Raw genomic sequence first — 20,053 nt, forward strand, 5'->3', positions numbered from 1 at the left:
TCGGTGATGATGCAAGGGTGTCAGTCTAAGAAATGGCAGCTCTAGCAGATACCGGGGCCGTTGCTGGTATGCAGTTTGGCTGGTAAGGGGAGGGGGTGGGGGCACAACATGCACATTATTGCTGTTCTGGCCTACAGTCTCCTGAAGAGACAGTAGACACTGAATATTAATCAGCTCTGGCATATCCACTTCTCCAACCCCAGCGCTCTCCTGCCTAACAGGTGAGAGCCCTTCTTCTGCCATCTGTTTTTCCTCCTTTTCCACATAATCTAATATGATGAGAATATGGAACATCCAGCTCCTCCTCTCTCTGCATCTTGCTGACTTTTCTAGGACATGGAGACTTTGGAAGGATGATTTGGAAGAGGTAAAGTCAGCAAAAGATGAGGATGGACATCATTAAGACCTGCCCCCCCTAAGAGGTGCACACTGGATTGTATTGGTTGGCAAGCTGGCAGTGCAAAGGCTTCAATCTATGGCTGATGTAGGAATAAGTAAATGTAGAAATAAATAAATAAAACTGATGCAGAATAAGTCTCCCTGCACTCTCCCTCTCTAATATTCTTCTATTAATCGTTTTCAGCAACACTGTGCCTAGCGCATAAACGCTTGCCACATCTTTCACTATAATCAGCTCACAGAACAATGGTGACATCACAAGGGATGGCTATCTGCAGATTAACTGGCTGCACAGCATTATGGGTGATCTTGCGTTCCCGGGCTTATCTCCTTTACACTTAGTTTTGCTTTGTAACATGTGCAGCCTCCATTTTAGGAAAACCTGATTCGTTACCACGAAGCGCGATAAAATTAGGATTCGTTGCAAACCGAAGTTTTCCTAACTTTCGGATCTAATTCCACTTCAAATGCCTTGCTACGCTCAACACTAGTGTTAATCTTCAGGGTTTTACACTCTTTAAGAAAAAAAGGGCAAATGGAAAAATTAGGTGGTATGTCTATACAGGGAGTGCAGAATTATTAGGCAAATGAGTATTTTGACCACATCATCCTCTTTATGCATGTTGTCTTACTCCAAGCTGTATAGGCTCGAAAGCCTACTACCAATTAAGCATATTAGGTGATGTGCATCTCTGTAATGAGAAGGGGTGTGGTCTAATGACATCAACACCCTATATTAGGTGTGCATAATTATTAGGCAACTTCCTTTCCTTTGGCAAAATGGGTCAAAAGAAGGACTTGACAGGCTCAGAAAAGTCAAAAATAGTGAGATATCTTGCAGAGGGATGCAGCACTCTTAAAATTGCAAAGCTTCTGAAGCGTGATCATCGAACAATCAAGCGTTTCATTCAAAATAGTCAACAGGGTCGCAAGAAGCGTGTGGAAAAACCAAGGCGCAAAATAACTGCCCATGAACTGAGAAAAGTCAAGCGTGCAGCTGCCAAGATGCCACTTGCCACCAGTTTGGCCATATTTCAGAGCTGCAACATCACTGGAGTGCCCAAAAGCACAAGGTGTGCAATACTCAGAGACATGGCCAAGGTAAGAAAGGCTGAAAGACGACCACCACTGAACAAGACACACAAGCTGAAACGTCAAGACTGGGCCAAGAAATATCTCAAGACTGATTTTTCTAAGGTTTTATGGACTGATGAAATGAGAGTGAGTCTTGATGGGCCAGATGGATGGGCCCGTGGCTGGATTGGTAAAGGGCAGAGAGCTCCAGTCCGACTCAGACGCCAGCAAGGTGGAGGTGGAGTACTGGTTTGGGCTGGTATCATCAAAGATGAGCTTGTGGGGCCTTTTCGGGTTGAGGATGGAGTCAAGCTCAACTCCCAGTCCTACTGCCAGTTTCTGGAAGACACCTTCTTCAAGCAGTGGTACAGGAAGAAGTCTGCATCCTTCAAGAAAAACATGATTTTCATGCAGGACAATGCTCCATCACACGCGTCCAAGTACTCCACAGCGTGGCTGGCAAGAAAGGGTATAAAAGAAGAAAATCTAATGACATGGCCTCCTTGTTCACCTGATCTGAACCCCATTGAGAACCTGTGGTCCATCATCAAATGTGAGATTTACAAGGAGGGAAAACAGTACACCTCTCTGAACAGTGTCTGGGAGGCTGTGGTTGCTGCTGCACGCAATGTTGATGGTGAACAGATCAAAACACTGACAGAATCCATGGATGGCAGGCTTTTGAGTGTCCTTGCAAAGAAAGGTGGCTATATTGGTCACTGATTTGTTTTTGTTTTGTTTTTGAATGCCAGAAATGTATATTTGTGAATGTTGAGATGTTATATTGGTTTCACTGGTAAAAATAAATAATTGAAATGGGTATATATTAGTTTTTTGTTAAGTTGCCTAATAATTATGCACAGTAATAGTCACCTGCACACACAGATATCCCCCTAAAATAGCTAAAACTAAAAACAAACTAAAAACTACTTCCAAAAATATTCAGCTTTGATATTAATGAGTTTTTTGGGTTCATTGAGAACATGGTTGTTGTTCAATAATAAAATTAATCCTCAAAAATACAACTTGCCTAATAATTCTGCACTCCCTGTATATTAGGAGTAAAATGAACACGAGTGTGAAAAAGGCAATTGTGGGTGAAGATGGTTAGGATGTTGAAATCTTATGGGTGGTATTATAATGGAAAACAAACACAAAAAAAATAATACTTGGTGTAATCTATAAACTCCTTAACATCACCGAGAAGAGAGAGGGCTCTTGTGACAAATACCACACCTCGTGCCCGCTTGACGTCAGCTGCGTCGAGCTCACGAGACGCGGTAATGTCCCTGGTTACCAAAAAAGTGATGTTACGGCCTCCAGAGGAGCAGGTAAGGTCAGGTTGGTACAGTTTACACACACAACTCCTGTCCACGCGGGCACAGAGAGTCAACAAGCTGAGAGAGCCTTTTCACTGCCGCAGTGAAAACAGCGCTGTCTCAGCCCGGAAAATCTGCCACCAGCTTCTCGTTTGATATAAGCCCGGTTCGCTAATGGGATTATATAGTGTGAGAAACCAACCCGCGGTAGCTTATAACTAGGCCAAAACACGGACGTGGGGATTCGTGATCGAGATACAAGATAGCACAAGATTAAATTATATATTTAATCGCCGTAAGGGCACACTAGATTTAACACAATATACACAGAGAATATACACAGTGGTCTGAGGTTACAGATACGGGTTATATGGGTACAACAGGGTTAGGCAGTGTAAAAGTCAGTTACCGGGTAAGATGAAAGTTACTTTTGGTTGTGAGTTGTTCTTTGCTGGAGTCCACATGAAGGGCCGTGATCTCAGCTAGTTCCTGGGTCCCTCTAAACACATTACACGATGTGACCCTTCTTCAGAGAAAGACCCGGCCGCTTGCTGGCTCAAGCCTTTTAACCTGTAGCCGGCCCCTCCCCTCCCGGCCTCAGGGAGGGGTCCACTCCCCCTCTTCTGGGCTGGCAGCAAATGACCCACAAAACCCTTTAGGGTTCATAGCTCCAGACCAGAGGGTCACAGGGAGATAGTTCTGGGACCAACGGACCTGCCTGGGTTCCGGCTACAAGTAGAGTCCAAAACTGGTACCGTTATGTGGTTTCTTTTGGGAGATATGGATATCTCCTTTCCCTGACATGCTAGTCTCAAGCCAGGACTACATGGATGTTTGGCTTTGCCCCAGGATCGCAAAAATATAACCGAATTATGCCTGGGATGAACGGACGATTCATAAATCCTTATGAAATGTAGGTGCCAACATGTCTGCTAATCTGATTGAACTGGGGAAAGGTTTGGGATCCCATACTGAGAGATCCTTTCTGTTCCCTTGGCTTGGCTCCTAGCTGCTGGAAGAGGTGTGAGTCTATCCACCTGGGGCATCCTTTGAGCTAGGACCCCCTGTGGATTTCAACCATCTGCTTGTCAGATGGCAGATTTAGTGGAGTGAGAGCCTATTTGCATGGGGGCTGACAAAAAGGTGAATCAAATGACAATCAGGGCTGAGGGCTTTGAAGCAGGGCCCTCCTGTGGGGTTCACTACCTCCGCTATCTGTCAGCAAATGGGGGTGTGAGGACATGGCTGACAGTAAATATTAATCCATATTCCTCACACCTCCCCCTTTTAGAGGGCGCCAGGGGGCAGCACATTCATGTGTTCCCCCGTGCGCCCATCCGCACCCTCTCTGGTGGTGAATGGCAAAGTGGTACGGCTGGAGCGCCAGGCTCCCGCGTACTCACCTCCCATTCGTTCCTGACCCATGGAGTCACCCAGACTGAGCCTGACCCTGAGGCCACAATGGCTGGCATCAGTTGGTACTAGAAAAGGCATCCTCCAGCGCCTGGAAGGCCGTCTCGCAGTCGTTTGTCCAATCGACTGCGGAGGGCAGCTTCTTCCTGGTGTGGTCCGTTAGTGGCCTCGCCAGGCTACTATAGTGGGGTGCGAACTCCCTATAGTACCCGGCGGAGCCCAGGAAGGACATCACCTGGTGCTTGTCCCAGAGGGTGAGCCAGGATGAGCTGGCATCCACTCTCCCAGGTTCCGGTTACGATGCTTCCCTGCCTGCCCGAGGCCCCTCGCTATGCCCAGCTGGCACTTTCCTGGCATAAGGGTCAAGCCTGCATGGAAGATCTGCCCGAGCATCTGCGCAAGATGCTCTCAGGGATCCTCCCCTGTAGGACCGAAGACGGCAATGACCTCCAGGTACGCGGCCGCGTAACCTTCAAGTCCCTTAAGCAGCTTGACCATTCGCTTAGAAGTGGCAGGGGCATACTCCATGCCGAAGGGCATTTTGGTGGACGCCGTCCTTCCGGGTGTTTTGGCTAACATTTCCCGGAAGGGGCGGCATTCTGGGAGGGGTCCTCTAACAAGCCAACTGGTCGTACCCCCGCTTCTGGACGGTCTGGGCCTGCCCCATACTGTCGTGAACCAACCGCGACAAGGCTGGCGCCTTTTCCTGGAAGCGCATGACTCCCTTGATGACCGATGCCCCAGGGGTGACTACGTCTTCCCTCCAGGCCTTTGTCTTAGCGGCTCCTGGGTATCTGGTCACCGGCATCTCATGCGCAGCCCACAGAAATTCCACCATGAACGGATAGGATACCACAAATTGTCGGTCCCTAGGCCACGCCTCTGGTAAACCTGTTGGACCGTTTCCTCTGGGGGTCTGAATCCAAGGGAGGCCGTGCCACATGCTCTGTGGGAGCTTTCAAGCTGGCGCTAGCCCCTAACACCACCTGAAACCCCTGGTGGACGTGGTCAGAATGGATGAGACTGCCACATCCCCGGTCAGTTCTACCAACTGCCGATCCCTAGGCCACTCCTCCGGTGAGCCCTGCACTCCCATTGCGCGTGACAGCCGTTGCCACTGCTGGTAGTGCCTGCTTCCCCTCGGCTCCCGACCAAGTCGCCAGTCCAGATGAACTAACCTGGCCCTCTGACATCCCAGTGGTAGAGGAAGCCACTGAGGCTTCACCTGGCTGCCCTACTTCTCCTTGGACAGCCCTGACCTCATTTGCATACTCTTCCCACGCAGCTGTCTGCCCCCTGCTTGTCCCCTCAGTCACCACACTGGAGGACAACAGGTTCCAGCAGGCTTGCTGGCCACACCCTGGAGCTTCAGCACAACTGGCAGGAAGGACCCCCTCTTCACTAAAGGGAGAGGCCCTGGAGCTAGAAAATGTACAAAGAAGAGCGACTAAACTGATAAGGGGCATGGATGATCCTAGTTATGAGGAAAAATTAAAATAATTACATTTATTTAGTCTTGAGAAGAGGCGTCTAAGGGTTGACATGATTAAGGCTACTTTTACATATGTGTTTTGCAGGGGATCTCAAAACTGGGGCATAATGCTTCCGTTTTGTCACCATTCATTGTCAATGGAGAAAAAACACAGCAAACCAGATCAGGATGCCTTCCGTTCCGGTTTTTCAGTGTTTTGACCAGACACAAAACCGCTGCAAGCTGCTGTTTTGTGTCCGGTCTGAGAAACTGAATAAACTGGATCCAGCACTAAAAACAATGTAAGTTAATGGTGCTGGATCCATTTTTTCTAATCCGGCACCCATTCTGCACATAGCAGCCATTTTATTCATTCACAGTCATCACTGCCTGAGGATAGCACATGGCTTGGAAGCCTCTTGAGAAATCCTCTACATCTAAGCTCACAGTAGCATCGCTGGTATGTCACATTACAGCCTGCTTTGCATCTGTTTTCTTATTTATTTTGCATATCCTTTTCCTTTCCTTTATAGCAGCTTATAGTTAGAAGCTAGGGACCATGCTTGTTATGCAGATAGAATGCTCTGGTTTAGATATGCATCTGTGTTTGTATATGCATTACTATATGTCAGACCCCATTAGTAAGCGCATTGTTTTTTCTGTTCCTCAGTTTTACCGTGCATTTATATCTTTGCAATAAAGATAAAGTTGGACGTTACTCCATTGTCAATTCATTGCCGGGATAAGGTTTAGCTGTCTGTCAAGCTATGTACCTTCACACATAAGGAGGACAGAACAATATCCTTCCCACTTAGTGGCCCAATCTTAGTGTGAAGGATTGGAAGTTAGAGAGTGCAGGGAGAGCGTAGGACTACTGAACTACAGACTCTGCTACAATTTATAGCCGTGTACGTAATTGTGTAGTGCAACAACATTCAAGTAGTAGCCCAATGACAGAGTGGGGAGGTCGGCAGTAACAGTCACAATAGTGGCCCCATGACAGAGGTAGTAACAGTGACAATAATATCCCCATGACACAGTGGGGAGGGAGGCAGCAGTGGCAGTAACAGTGACAATAGTGGTCCCGTGACAGAGTGGGCAGGGTGGCAGCAGCAGCGCTGGCAGTAATAGTGACAATAATGGCGCCATGACAGAGCGGGTGGGGGGGGCAGCAGCAGTGGCATACAGCACAAGATGGTGGCAGATGACAGTTGTAGCAGAACCCAACAACAGCAGTGTGTCCAGTGATATGCATATCCTTGTAAATATCAGTAGGCCAAGAAGCTCCTTAGTAGGAATGGCAGTAGAGGCAGCAGGCAGGTGGAATCAGGTGGGTGGCAGCATCAGAACGTGGTCAGAGGTAATGGCCCATTTTGCACAATATTCCAGTGGGCCAGCACACTACAGTACGATTATTAGTGGCAGAATGATCTATTCTGTTGCATCAGGCACCTGATTTATCTTCCTCACCTCCATCTCTACTGCATACTGCCACGGTCTGTCAGGGTCTTCTGCCATCATCGTTAACCTCCAGTTCCTCATGCTCCTTCTGCTCCTCTCCTGTCGCTTGGGCAGATAAACCAACCTAGTAGTGTATAGAATTCCTGGGCATTTGTCCTCCTACTCATCCTCATCCTCCTCTTCTTGCTCTGCCAGTTCATCCTCCTCAGGGCTTAGGTAGCTGTAGTCTTTTGTCGCCTCGCCAATCGGATATCTCAGCATCCCCTCCAGGATGTGAAGGATTGGAATGACATCAGTGGCCTACTCAAAGGGCCAGAGCAAACGGCATGTGTCATGCATGAGCTGGAACCGACTAATGTGGAAGTTACACAGCAAGATTCCTGTCCGTCTGCAGTATTAAGAAATCATTGTCACCGCCAGTTCTGTGAGAAGGTCTGGCAGACGTCCTTCTCTACCTCTTGCATGATGTTCTTTGTTTTGGTTTACTTTGTTATCTCCTTTCCTTCTCCCAGGTGTCACCTATTTAGATTAATCGTCTCCCTTTATATTCCCTCCCATACTGCCTCACTTTGCGGTTTATACTACTTCATGGATGAAGTGTTCACTGCTGGAGGCTGCTGCTGCTGTTTGCTCAGATAAGTCTTTTTCATGTATTGTCTTTCCTTGCTGGCTTGATTCTAGGTGACCCTGACTCCGTCCGTATTACACTATTATAGGGTTTTCAGGTGTCACACAGTCTTAGGTAGGTGGGCATGCAATCGTCTACAATTGAGACCCTTGCATGGGCATAGCAGTCAGGGAGAGCTCTTAGGGTATTATAGGGCTCACCTATATCCTCCTTAGTTTGGGATCAATCCAGTTGGATGTTTATTCATAAGTTCCAGCTATCTGGAACATCATCCGTGACAATCATTGACCGCCTTCCTCTGCTCATATGGAGCGTGGAGTTCCAACAGGTGGCAACGTCGCTTAGCAGGCGATGTTGGGGAAGAGCATTTTGCTTTTGCAGCTCAAGAAGGGCGTGTTTTGCAGGGTAAGAGTGGCTGAAGTGTATGCACAGTGTTCGATGATGATGTCGAGAAGTTCCTCTCCTGTGTGGCTCAGTTCGGCCAGACTGACAAGGTACAGAACTGCATGACAACGCCTAGCTTTGCATAGGTGATATGATTTAGGACCACTATGAACTGTGTGTGCCTAGAGGGGGGAGTGAGGATAAGGTGGAGAATGAGGAGGCTGATGAGGACATTGGCACATAAATCCCCACATAACAACCCGAGGCGACATTGCTATCACCTGGCCAAGGGGCTGGTGTGTCTGGGCTGGAACAACATTTACCCAGTGGGCTGTAAACAACATACAGTATATTGTCCTTGACCATAGTTGCAACTCCATATGCCAGTTCTGGCATGAACTTTACCAGACACAAGGACTGGTCCACCTTCTGCTCAATGTATGTGTGCAGGCATGGTACAGCTTTTTGAGAAAAGTAATGTCGGCTTGGGACTCTCCATCTTGGGTGGGCACAAGCCATCAGTTCCCTGAAATGTGCAGAGTCAAATACATGGAAAGGGAGGGACTGTAGTACCAGCAACTTGGCCAGGTGCACGTTCAGCTTCTGCACTGTTGGATGAGTGCACACATACTGTTGTCTTTTTGCAATCACCTCAGTGATCGATTGCTGTTGAAACAAGTGACGAGAAGTAAGAAGAGGAGGAGCATCAGGATCAATAGACGACATTGAAGTCGATGGGGCTGTAACATTAGATGAGTGGCATGGTTTTCCTATGCCACTTTCTGGTGACGCTCCATGTGTTAAAGCAGGGCCAACATTAGCACCCTGGCTATGCCTCACCTACACATCCTGCATACCACCACTCTAATGTCCCCCAGTGATCTGGTGAAAAACACTGCTGAGTATGGTATTTTCCGCTTCTTTTATGAACCTATGCACCGCTAGTGTGTGCTTCACAGGTAGTTTCCTGAGTAGTAGACGGTGTACCCCTCCCGCATTTGGCTCCAGATGTCCCACTGCTTCCACCCTGCTGTCTCAAGGGCACACTGCCACCCTCATCCCTTGATGATGACGATGCCCCCTCTTCACCCGGCTCCCATGGGCGATTGGATACATCATCTACATATGTTTGCTCTTCACTTGTTTTAATCTCACCGCACATGCCTAACCTCTTGCAACATGTGCTCCCATCCGACTGTCATCATCGCTAGTTGCACACCTAAAGGAGTCTGCAATGGACCTCTCCTCCAAGTCTGGGCTGGCCTGTAACTGCTGACTGTGCTTACAAAGCTAATTGTCGCTGAAAAGCAAAGCAGAGGCGGCAGCTGTCATTACTTGCCTAGCAGAAGGAGTTGCAAAAGCAAGAGGCAGGTTCAGGACAGGTGACAGTTTTTGGGCCATGCCAACTAAGCATGGTGTCAGAGGAACCCACTGATTAATGGCTGTGTGTATCTGTTGTCGCTTGTTGCTGTGGCTGCTACCATGCCCTCTTCTTCTGCTGCTACTTGTGCCGGCTACAGCAACATTTTTGCCACTGCCCGTTCCTTTGGAGGGCCAAGGCAACTGCCTGTTGGCCATATTGTACAGTAACTGTATCACTAAAATAATGGATTGACTCTGAATGTCGGTTCACTAGAACGTGATGCATATGGCGAAATATTACACCTGCCTTTAATACTGTGGCACACTAATTATATCACTAAAATAATGCATTAACTCTGAATGTTGGTGCACTAGAATGTGATGCACACAGCGATACATTATCCCTGCAGTCTCCCTGTACTCTCCTTGCACTCTCTCTTTCCAATATTCTTCTATTAATTGTTTTCAGCAACACTGTCCCTAGCGCATAAGTGATTGCCATGTCTCTCCCTATGCTCAGCTCACAGGACGATGGCGGAGAATGTGCAAGATGAGGTTTATTTTAGAGCTGTGACATCACAGGGGATGGTTATCTGCGGATTGGCTGTCTGCATGGCATTATGGGTGATCTTGCATTCCCCTGCTTCTTACTTTCACTTTGTAATACGTGCAGCCACGATTTTACAAAAAAAACTGCTTCATTACCACAAAGTGTGAGGAAATTTGGATTAGTTGCGAATCTAAGTGTTCCTAAACTTCGGACCAAATTCTGCTTCACTTCAGAGGTCTAAAAAACTGAATGTTCACATATCAGAGTCAGCATCAGCATGACAGTCAGTGTCAGAGTCATCATCAGGGTTGCCATCACAGTCGGCATCAGAGTCAGCATCATGGTCAGTATCAGGGTCAGCATCAGGGTCAATAACAAAGTCAGCATCAGATTCAGTGTCAGTCAAACTAACATTTTGATGTTTGATTCTAACATCTGAGGATGGCCTAATATGGACAGTAGACTTTGCATAAGTGTGACATAGTAATGGTCTAACATATCTACATACTATAGAATGTACATTTAAAAAAAATTACATAATACCAACATTGCCCCTTTTTTTGTTGGCTGAGCAGCTTACAAAAACAACTTTTTATATAAGTGTTATGTATTCAGAAACATATAACATTAAATAGGAATCTTAGTTCCCTGACACTAAAGCTATAGTAGATGCTGGATGAAGTAAATATATGTGGTTTAACAACAGATAATAATGAAAGAACTGTTTTGGGGGTAATATGTATAGAACTGAGTAAACAGTGTTAGAAAACAAAGGAGAATGCTATGGAAAAAAGGTTTTATTTCTTTCCTATCTGTGCAAATAATCTACCTCTTGCACACGAACGTATTTTAATTCCGCGTCCTTCCGTTTTTTTGGCGGACCCATTTGAAAGGAATGGTTCTGTATACGGTCTGCAAAAGAAACGGAAGGTACTCCGTGTGCATTCCATTTCCATATTTCCGTTCCACTAAAAATTAGAACATGTCCTATTATTGTCCGCATTATAGTACTGTGCTATGAAGAGACGGCTCTTCCGTTCCGCAAAATACGGAATGCACACAGATGTCATCCGTATTTTTTGTGGATCCGTTTTTTGCGGACCATAAAATACATATGGTCATATGCAAGAGGCCTAATAGTGGGCAAAGTTAAACACCAAAGCTACCAATGTTATCTTGACTGGTTTAACGTGTTAAGGCAACAATATCACATTATATTAATACAACAAACTGTGTAAATGTGACAATTCTGGTGTTTATGGAGTCAAGATAATGCTGGCCACATTTGTTTATTGATTTAATTTTTGTATTATAACAAAGTCTTGACTGTCCTGCAAAAGAAAAGTCAAACATAGCCAAATTTGCAAATAAAAATAATGATGCAGCATTCCAAAAGGTGAAATTTGGTCTAGGCACAGAGACAAGTACCCCACATCAAGTTTAAATTAACGGGTACTCATGAAAAACACAAAGCATATGCTTTCATTTGTGCAAAGTAAGGTCAGAACTGTGGGCTACAGTGGCCCAATGTATTATTGAAAGAAATATTTTTCACAACCACAAATAATAACCACTGTATAATCTAAGTAAATAATGTTATGTGGCATTTGAAAAATTAAACATAATATGAAAATTATAATATATGTTTTGTAATCATTTTGAAGTTAAAGAATTTAAAGTCATTGTTATTTAAGAAAGAAAATCACTATATAAAAAAAAAAATAATAATAATTAATGGTAAATGGAATACCTTTAAAATATCCAAAATTTACCTTCGTCTTAAGAAAAAAAAAGAAAACCAAACTTACTTTCTCCCTCTTGTCGAGTTAAACGTCCCGCCATATTTCTTCCGGTTAAGGATGAGAGCAGCAATTTCGGGGACATATCGGGCAAACATTGCCTGAGTGCGTGGAACGAGAAATAGGAAGAAAAAAACAAAGGACAAATAGCATGCAGAGAGGTTCGCCCTGCAGCAATGACACCACGCCTTGGTCAATACTTACTTCCGTCCACTAACTGCACTATAAGAACCACCATATTTCTTTCGGTTTCCTATTAACTCTATGATTTCAGGGACGTAGCTGGCAAACATGGCCTAGGAAGGAAGACAGGAGACAGAAGAGAAGACTAAAAAGAAAGAAAGGACGTCTGTTGCAGAAAAGGACACGCTTGACATAGGGGGTGGACTTGGGGGAGCAGTTCCAGCTAAATTAACCAGGTTTGGATGGATTTAGTATACAAATAAATAAGTTGTTTTAATGCACGTGTATTAGATACACCAGATTAAAGGAATGAAACATTACTATTCGTCTAAGGGTACAGCTTCATGTTAAGGTTTCTTCATGCAGTTTTAGAAGCCAAAATCAGGAGTGGATTATTCAAGGAGTGACCGTATTAAGGACAGATACAACATTATTATTTTTTTCACTCCTGGTACTGGCTTCCAAAACTAAATCAAGAAACCTGAATGTGTGGTCGTACCCTAGGAAATGTTCTCAAGATATATATACCATGTTAGGTTTAGTTTATATGTGCTCTCTGCCTCCAAACACACTCTAAGGCCACTTGCAAACGACCGTATGTTTTTTTGCGGTCCGTTTTAAACTGATCAGTTTTTCCGTTTTTTTTTTGTTTGTTTAACTAGTGTTTCCGCTTCGTTTTGCTGTTCCGTTTTTCCATTTGGTTTCCGTTTGTGATCCGTATTTTGTGGATCGCAAACAGAAACGGAAGCATACAATAATGCTTAAACAGTAAGTACATAAAAAAATTGGGCTGGGCATAAAATGTTCAATAAATGGTTCAGCAAAAACGGAACAGATATGGAAGACATACGGATGCATTGCGTATGCATTCAGTTTTTTTTTGCGGAACCATTGACTTTAATTGAGCTACGGATCATTATTTGCAGGCAAGTTCTATCTCTCTTTCAGCAGAACGGAAATACGGAAACAGAATGCATACAGAGTACATTCCATTTTTTTGAGGAACCATTCAAATGAATGGTTCCGCATACGGACCGCAAACGGAATCCACAAAAACGGAACGGAAAAAACAAATGTTCGTGTGCAAGAGGCCTAACACTGTCCAATCAGTGCTGACAGTGTCAGACTGCGTAGGTACACACTAGTGATGAGTGAATTGGTTTGTTCTGCTATGGACGAATCCGATTTGTTCATCATATTATGTGTACTCTGGCTGAGGGACTATCTGTATATCAATGGTAAAGAGCATTCTTTGCAATGAGGCCAGATTAAGATGGCCAATGCTCTCGCAGCACTATCTTAATTTCACGCATGTGCTGTTACCGTGAGTAGTAACAGTACACACCCTACTGATAAAGGTAATGGTGACACTCAGTTATAAGCTTATGCATACATATCCAGGGGGAACAAGACACTTCTGAGAAGGTGCTCCAACATTGATATTTTATGGGCAATACAGGAGACTTGCTTTGTCAAGGAATTATAACGGGTTATAGCAGTCTCCAAAAATATTTGGTGCTTTTAACAATTTGGTCACCTGAATGGCTACATCAGGTTAAGGATTCTCTGAGAATGAATTACCACTAGCTTCGCACAGATGTGAACTTATTTTACCATGTGCTCACAAGAAACTTTGTATGATTTTACATAAAATTGTACTGTTTTCATTGCTCTAACTGTATCTGAGCAGAGATGAGGATATTAGACCACACATTTAATCTCTAAATAGTTTGTACAGTTTTATCTATTGGAAAACTCAGAAATGTGATCTGACACAATAAACCAAAATATAGTTAAAATTAAGTGTATCATTAACATTGGCTATGTAGTCATTAAATGCAAAATCCTGCATCATTGTAATATATCTTTGTTACTTTCATTGTTGTTGTTTTTTTATGTTGCAACCTGAAAAGTTTTAAGAAGCAGGCTTTCTGCTGATTATATTATCACTATTACTAGTTGAGTGGACAACGGTGTACTGTTCTGGTCGGCATATTATGTCATAAAGACATTAATCTCTAAATTAGCAAACAAATACATTCTAGTATTATTTTTTGTATTCTAGCAATAGTGCTTACATTCAGTATTATGAATGTATGTGGGAATAATCAGACCCTCAGCACATTCAGAACAGTAGTACATTATTGTGCATTCAAAGCATGAAAGAGTGACAAGTGATAATTAGAATAAAAAACAAGTATAATAAGTACATAGCTTGCTGCATGACAGTTTTTAGGTATTAACATTTGTGTACACTGCTGTGTTTAAAAGAAAACAGAAAAAAATAAGTGCAAAAAAGGAAAAATAGAAATATATTACATACGTTTACAGTGGTATTAAGAGTTTGTCATGGTTTCAAAGAGTATTCATTGTGTAAATGAAAATTTATACAAACAATTTTCTATATCAATTCCTTTTGGTCTTCAAAATCTCTGCTTGCAGTTTATTAAAAATTTCCAGAGAATAGAAAATATGTCCTGGAAATATTGATCAAGTAAACAACAAACTTTACCATTCAATGTATACTGACAGAGTTCTTGAAAATCACGATGAACTGATACACAGCATTTTATTACAAGTATACTGGAAAATTGTCTAATTTTCATTGTACAATGATTTAGAAGTATTTGCTGAAATCACAATATCTTATTTTTTTTGCCTGTAGCCAATGTTAATGAAAGTCTGGTTTTCACTATAAAAGAAAAATAAACATTTATGCACTGTAATCAATTTTACTTAATTTTATATTACTCGTTTTAGTTAGTTGCCATTTTTAAGTAGAATATATTACCTTTACTTTGATTCAAGATTTTAATATGTTCATTCCTAAAAATCTGGTGCAGTTCAGTTCAGCAAAGGGCTAATCAACCCTTCTACCAGTCTGTCAGTTATAAACATTCTCAACCAAGCCCTGGTTGCTCAAAGCTTGGATCTGATCTCCCTTTGCCGAGCGTGTTTGAAAGAGCAAAAATATTTGGGTCTACCAAATAATACCCAATATGTAAGAAAAAAAAGGGGTAATGCCACAAAAATCCACAAAAAGGTATACATCACAAAAATTTAATTGTAATAAAAGAGAGACATGACCAAAAGGTGCCTTTCCTGTGAATTTGTGATTTGTCTGCAAGACATTGCAAGGTGACTGTCACTCTTTTCCAAACAGAACATATAGTTTAGTTTCTACATGAAGTTTATAATTGTTTCATAAGGTGTTGTAAAGACTAATAATCTCATCGTAAGGCTTCATGCACACAATTGTATTTGTTATTTGGTACGCATACCACAGACATGCAAAATGAGGATGGCTTTCAAGTGCAGTCTGCAATTTTCTCACTCCCATCAATAGAAATGGCTATACTTGTCTGTAATACGAGCCAAAATAGGACATGTTCTATAATTTGTGGTACTGTCACAGGGATCCACAAAAAATACAGATGGGTCTGTAAATTAATGGGTCCGTGTGCAATCTGCAGAAAATGCACATAGCATATGGATGAAAAATACGGTCGAGTGCATGAGGCTTTAGTTATAGAGAGTTTATTTTGATGTGTACGCCTAAAAGGTTGTTACTCTTCAAGATTTACATTCAAGCACTGTTCAAGAAAGTCCATGTATGCAAACATTGACATTTAGGCCAATTTCAGACAAGCAAGTTCACTGTGAGAAACACTCTCCATGTGGGAGTTTGATTTCTCGTCCTATTACAGCCAATGTGAGGCAGAGACACACAGCATTATAAATCATTATAATGCTGGGAGGTCCTGTCGCAGGAGCAGAGTTCTGGACAGGATATCACGCTCCCAAAAACTGTGTGTTTCTCGAAGTGAACTCGCTCGTTTCAAACTGCCCTAAGTGTTTGTCTATTTCTCCTCATCTTACAAGAACAGAATATCTGTAGAATACCTGTCAGCAAATCTAGTTTAGCAAATAGTCATATTTTTAATGAAATAACAATTCTGGAGAATCTTTTTATTAGAACTTTTGTTCCGTTGTGATTTTTCCCAAAAATTTATGAATACATTGACTGGGGATTACTATTTGGGGTGTGTCACTACAATGTCCAATTAATGTTGTCAATTCCAGACTGGGTAGGGACATACCTCTGGGAGGGTAGCGCCCAGTTGTCAATTTACTCATAATTATTTAGGAGGAATAATACAGGGATGCACAACACAGAAAAGATGCTACAGAATTGTTATTTCATGGAGATACAATTAGTTACTAAAGCAGATATGTTAGGAGAGATGACAGGTCATTAATCATGTGTATCTCTGTATTATCTGTTGATTGTGGTTGTCATCTGATTTTGGGATATAGGGAGAATAGTTTTATAGAACTGGTATTTTATAGAGTTTTCCAAACTCCCAATGTTGAAGAACTATTCTCAGCATAGGTCATCAATATCCAATAGGTGGGGTCCAACACTTGACACTTGAATGGAAACTGAGCTGCAGTAACCTGGCACAGCCATTACACTTTGAACAGAGCTGTGCGTCCAGCTCCATTCAAAGTGGTATTTTTGGTACCGGTGGCTGCAGGGAAAATCTGAGATGTGGGACCCCCACCAATCTAATGTTGATGACCTATACTTAGGATAGATCATCAATATCTGGAGCCTGTAAAACTCCTCTAAGAGTATCTACAAACAAGAATTTAGGCTGAAGGCTTATGCTTCACTATCATATGGCACGATGTAGGGGCTGTTTCCTATGAAGACACTATCAGCAAGCAACAGAACCCTTTTAGAAATACAGTGACATGCACTAGGATGTAGAAATACAAGTTAAAAAAATAACTATAGTAAACAGAAAAATGAGTTCACAGCATAGACGTCTGACTAAGAATATGTTCTTATCAGCATTAAAGGGTACCTGTCATCAACTTTATGCTGCCGTTACTAATGGCAGAATAAAGCAGAGACAGGTGAGTTGATTTCAGCGGTCTGTCATTTAAAAGTAAAAAGTAAGTGGTTGCCGAGAACCAACATCACAATCTTTGCAGACTAGGACTGGAAAATAGTCGCGGCCACCTGAGAAGAGTCATGGTTATTCATGAATTTTTGCTCTCTCTGCCCACCTGCTGATGACTGACTGTCTTCTACCTAGTTTTCTCCCTTTCCGTCTAGGAGAGAACTGCCAATCATCAGCAGATAGGTGAGAGTGCAGGAGATTATGACTCTTCTCAAGTAGATTTGACTCTTTTCCAGGCCCAGGTTGCAATAATTATGATGCTGGTTCTCGGCAACCACTTACTTTTAGCTCATGAGACACACAGCTAAAATCAGCATTTCTGTCACTATTTTATGCTGCCCTCAGTGAGGTCAGCATAAAGTTGATGACAGGTTCCCTTTAATTTAACACACATAATCTTGGCAGATAGGCTTGCATGAACCGATGCATTTTTTACATCATTCAAGCACTAAGCACTTACATATATAAATATATATATATATATATATATATATATTTTTTTTTTTCTTTTTACATGAAAGAATAGCTCGGCTTATTGTATAATTCATTCCATTAAAATACATGTACGGTATGCTAGCCAAAGCACTTACTGTAAATACTATACATTAAAATAATAGGCTAACCAGGACGCATTTCTTTTTTCAGCCTTACAAACTGTTACTATGTTACTAATGTATGAACGGAATATTACATGCAGCTTCATACAATAGATAGGAAAACAAAGAGAGTAGACGTTCCTTGGCAATGAATTACAGTTTCCTCTGACATAGCTACATCCACAATGCACCAATTCACTGGAAAATGCACCAATGGTTATGTAACAGATATATAAATGTTTAAAAAATACATTTAAGGAGACAGGGCATAAATAATGCCAAACAAAACCGATATTTGTCTATGAAAAATATGCAGTCATAGTCATATATATCACAAACATAGATCCATATTAAAAAAAAAAAAAAAAAAAACTGCAAAAACTCCCAATTTTCATTGGGGACGTCCCTTAAATGTTTGGATCTAGGAAGTGGTGGGGAGACATAAAACAAAACTAAACAGACAAAAAAGTTTGGGGAAAAAAAAGGTGATGCTATTTTGGAGGGTCACACACTAGGGAGAGTTGGGTAAAAGGGAAGTTCAGTCTATTTCTCTAATAATACACATAAATACACAGCCATGTTTTGTCCAACAAACATTTATGACTTAACCTACTGTGGTCAAAGGTGGCTGCAGGAAATAGATGTCCTTTCTCTACCTATGTCTGAGAAAAGAGTGATAAAACACAAAGACGAGGAATGCTCAGGCAATGAGCATTTACAGGAAGATGAATAATAAAGATGGGGGGCAAATCTATAGCGGGTGCAGATGATATGACCTGACAAAAAAATCTGAGCATTCTAGGATGATGGTAGTCACATAATATATCCATAGAAGTAGAAAATTCAAGATGGGGCAGAAGATGTATCAAATTCCAGACCATACCTCAATATTAATTCCATCCCCAGATTATGTGACTATATAACTCCAGGACCCAGTCATTTCAGATGCCATGACCAATAGCAACTATGGCACCTGAGCAGTTAGACATAGGGAGGGAGCTCCTTCTGTCCTCCAATTTGACCCCCACAGCAAAATCACTGTGTTCTGATCTGTTGCAAAGGCAGTCTTGGACCTTGTGATGGCTCCCAAGCCTGCCATAGGAAACTGACTGCTAAGCTCTGCCTGTGGCAGGGCTTAATAGGATGTATGTAAGATTCCCATATACTACAACAATATATTATTTCAGTCTATGGTATAAGAAAGGATCACATGTTCCCTAAGAGGACAAAATTTTTTTTTTTTAAATAACATTTAGAAAAATTTTAAAAACACAAAATTGAAAATGATCAAATGATCAGTTTCCCAATTTTAAATATAAAAATAAACTATAAAATATAAACATAACGGGTACTGCCACATTTATGTCTAACCCTTTAAATTTTAAAAATATTAGTGATGCGTGGTGAATGCTGTATCGGTGTGTGTGTGTGTGTGTGTGTGTGGGGGGGGTATTATCGGGAATAAAAGAAGGCCTAATTTCTATTTTTTGTTCGCTATCCTCCCCCTAAATTTTTTTAAATAAAACGTAATCAAAAAGTCATATGAAAAATTGAAAATACAAAAACACAAACTGGGCTGGTCCTTAAGGGGTTAATTTAGACGCCAGACCCTTACATTAATCAGATCTCAGATCAGATAAAAATAAATAAAAAATTCAGGGTCAGACATCAAACACCTCTATTTACCGATCTCTGCTCCCTGCTCCTTTCTTCTTCTAGGCACTACTGGACTCCAACTCCTGACACTGACCAACATCAGGACTCTGCATTTACAGCTACACAAAAACATCTTGGCGGTACCTAGCTGTTTAGTGTGCTGGGTCCTAAAGGGATTAATGTGGCTAGAGGGAGCTAAAAAAAACACCTTTGTCATATATTGTACAAAGACTGCAATAGAATATATGATAGCTATGTGGGTCAGGGCTCTGTTACAGATTTTGCACTTGGAGCCCTGGAGTTATGGCACTGAATATATATGACACATGCTATAAATCTAACGGGAACTATGAGACCTATGTGATGGAAATGAACATTAAGAAATATCTGTACAAATTACATTTGTTCATGTTGGACTTTTTCTCACACCACATTTCTGAAGACATGTTGGATTATCTACTGGAAAAATCTCGTGAGATATATATATCCCAACTTACCCACAGACTTTAATGGCCAAATATATGTCAATCGCATTAGTGGAGATCCAGCTTTCAATATAGCTGTATAGAAAATGTACTGTATATCTCAAGAGTTAATGATAAATGTATGTGACTGCAAAGGCATACAGATGTACTGTATATATCCAGACACAAATTTAGAGTGATTATTTTAGACTGTTCTGGCAAACCCAATCATCAAAAGTGATGAGAACCACAGCCAAATCTGCTGTGTTTAGTCTACAATGCATCTACCATAATTAGTATATATTACTTGTTATATTAGGGAAA

General features: G+C 42.1%; 1 protein-coding gene across 1 annotated transcript in view; it reads right to left on the reverse strand.

Moving 5' to 3' along the window:
* The window catches only part of KCNMA1 (potassium calcium-activated channel subfamily M alpha 1), a 736,200-nt gene that overhangs the window by 364,000 nt on the left and 352,147 nt on the right, over window positions 1-20,053 (reverse strand). Inside the window, exon 9 of the mRNA XM_040439127.1 lies at window positions 12,065-12,156. Coding sequence (XP_040295061.1) covers window positions 12,065-12,156 — 92 coding nt within the window. The remainder of the gene's footprint in view (window positions 1-12,064; window positions 12,157-20,053) is intronic.

The sequence above is a fragment of the Bufo bufo genome, chromosome 6 (genome assembly GCF_905171765.1).
Source record: "Bufo bufo chromosome 6, aBufBuf1.1, whole genome shotgun sequence".
NCBI classification, from domain to species: Eukaryota; Metazoa; Chordata; class Amphibia; order Anura; family Bufonidae; genus Bufo; species Bufo bufo.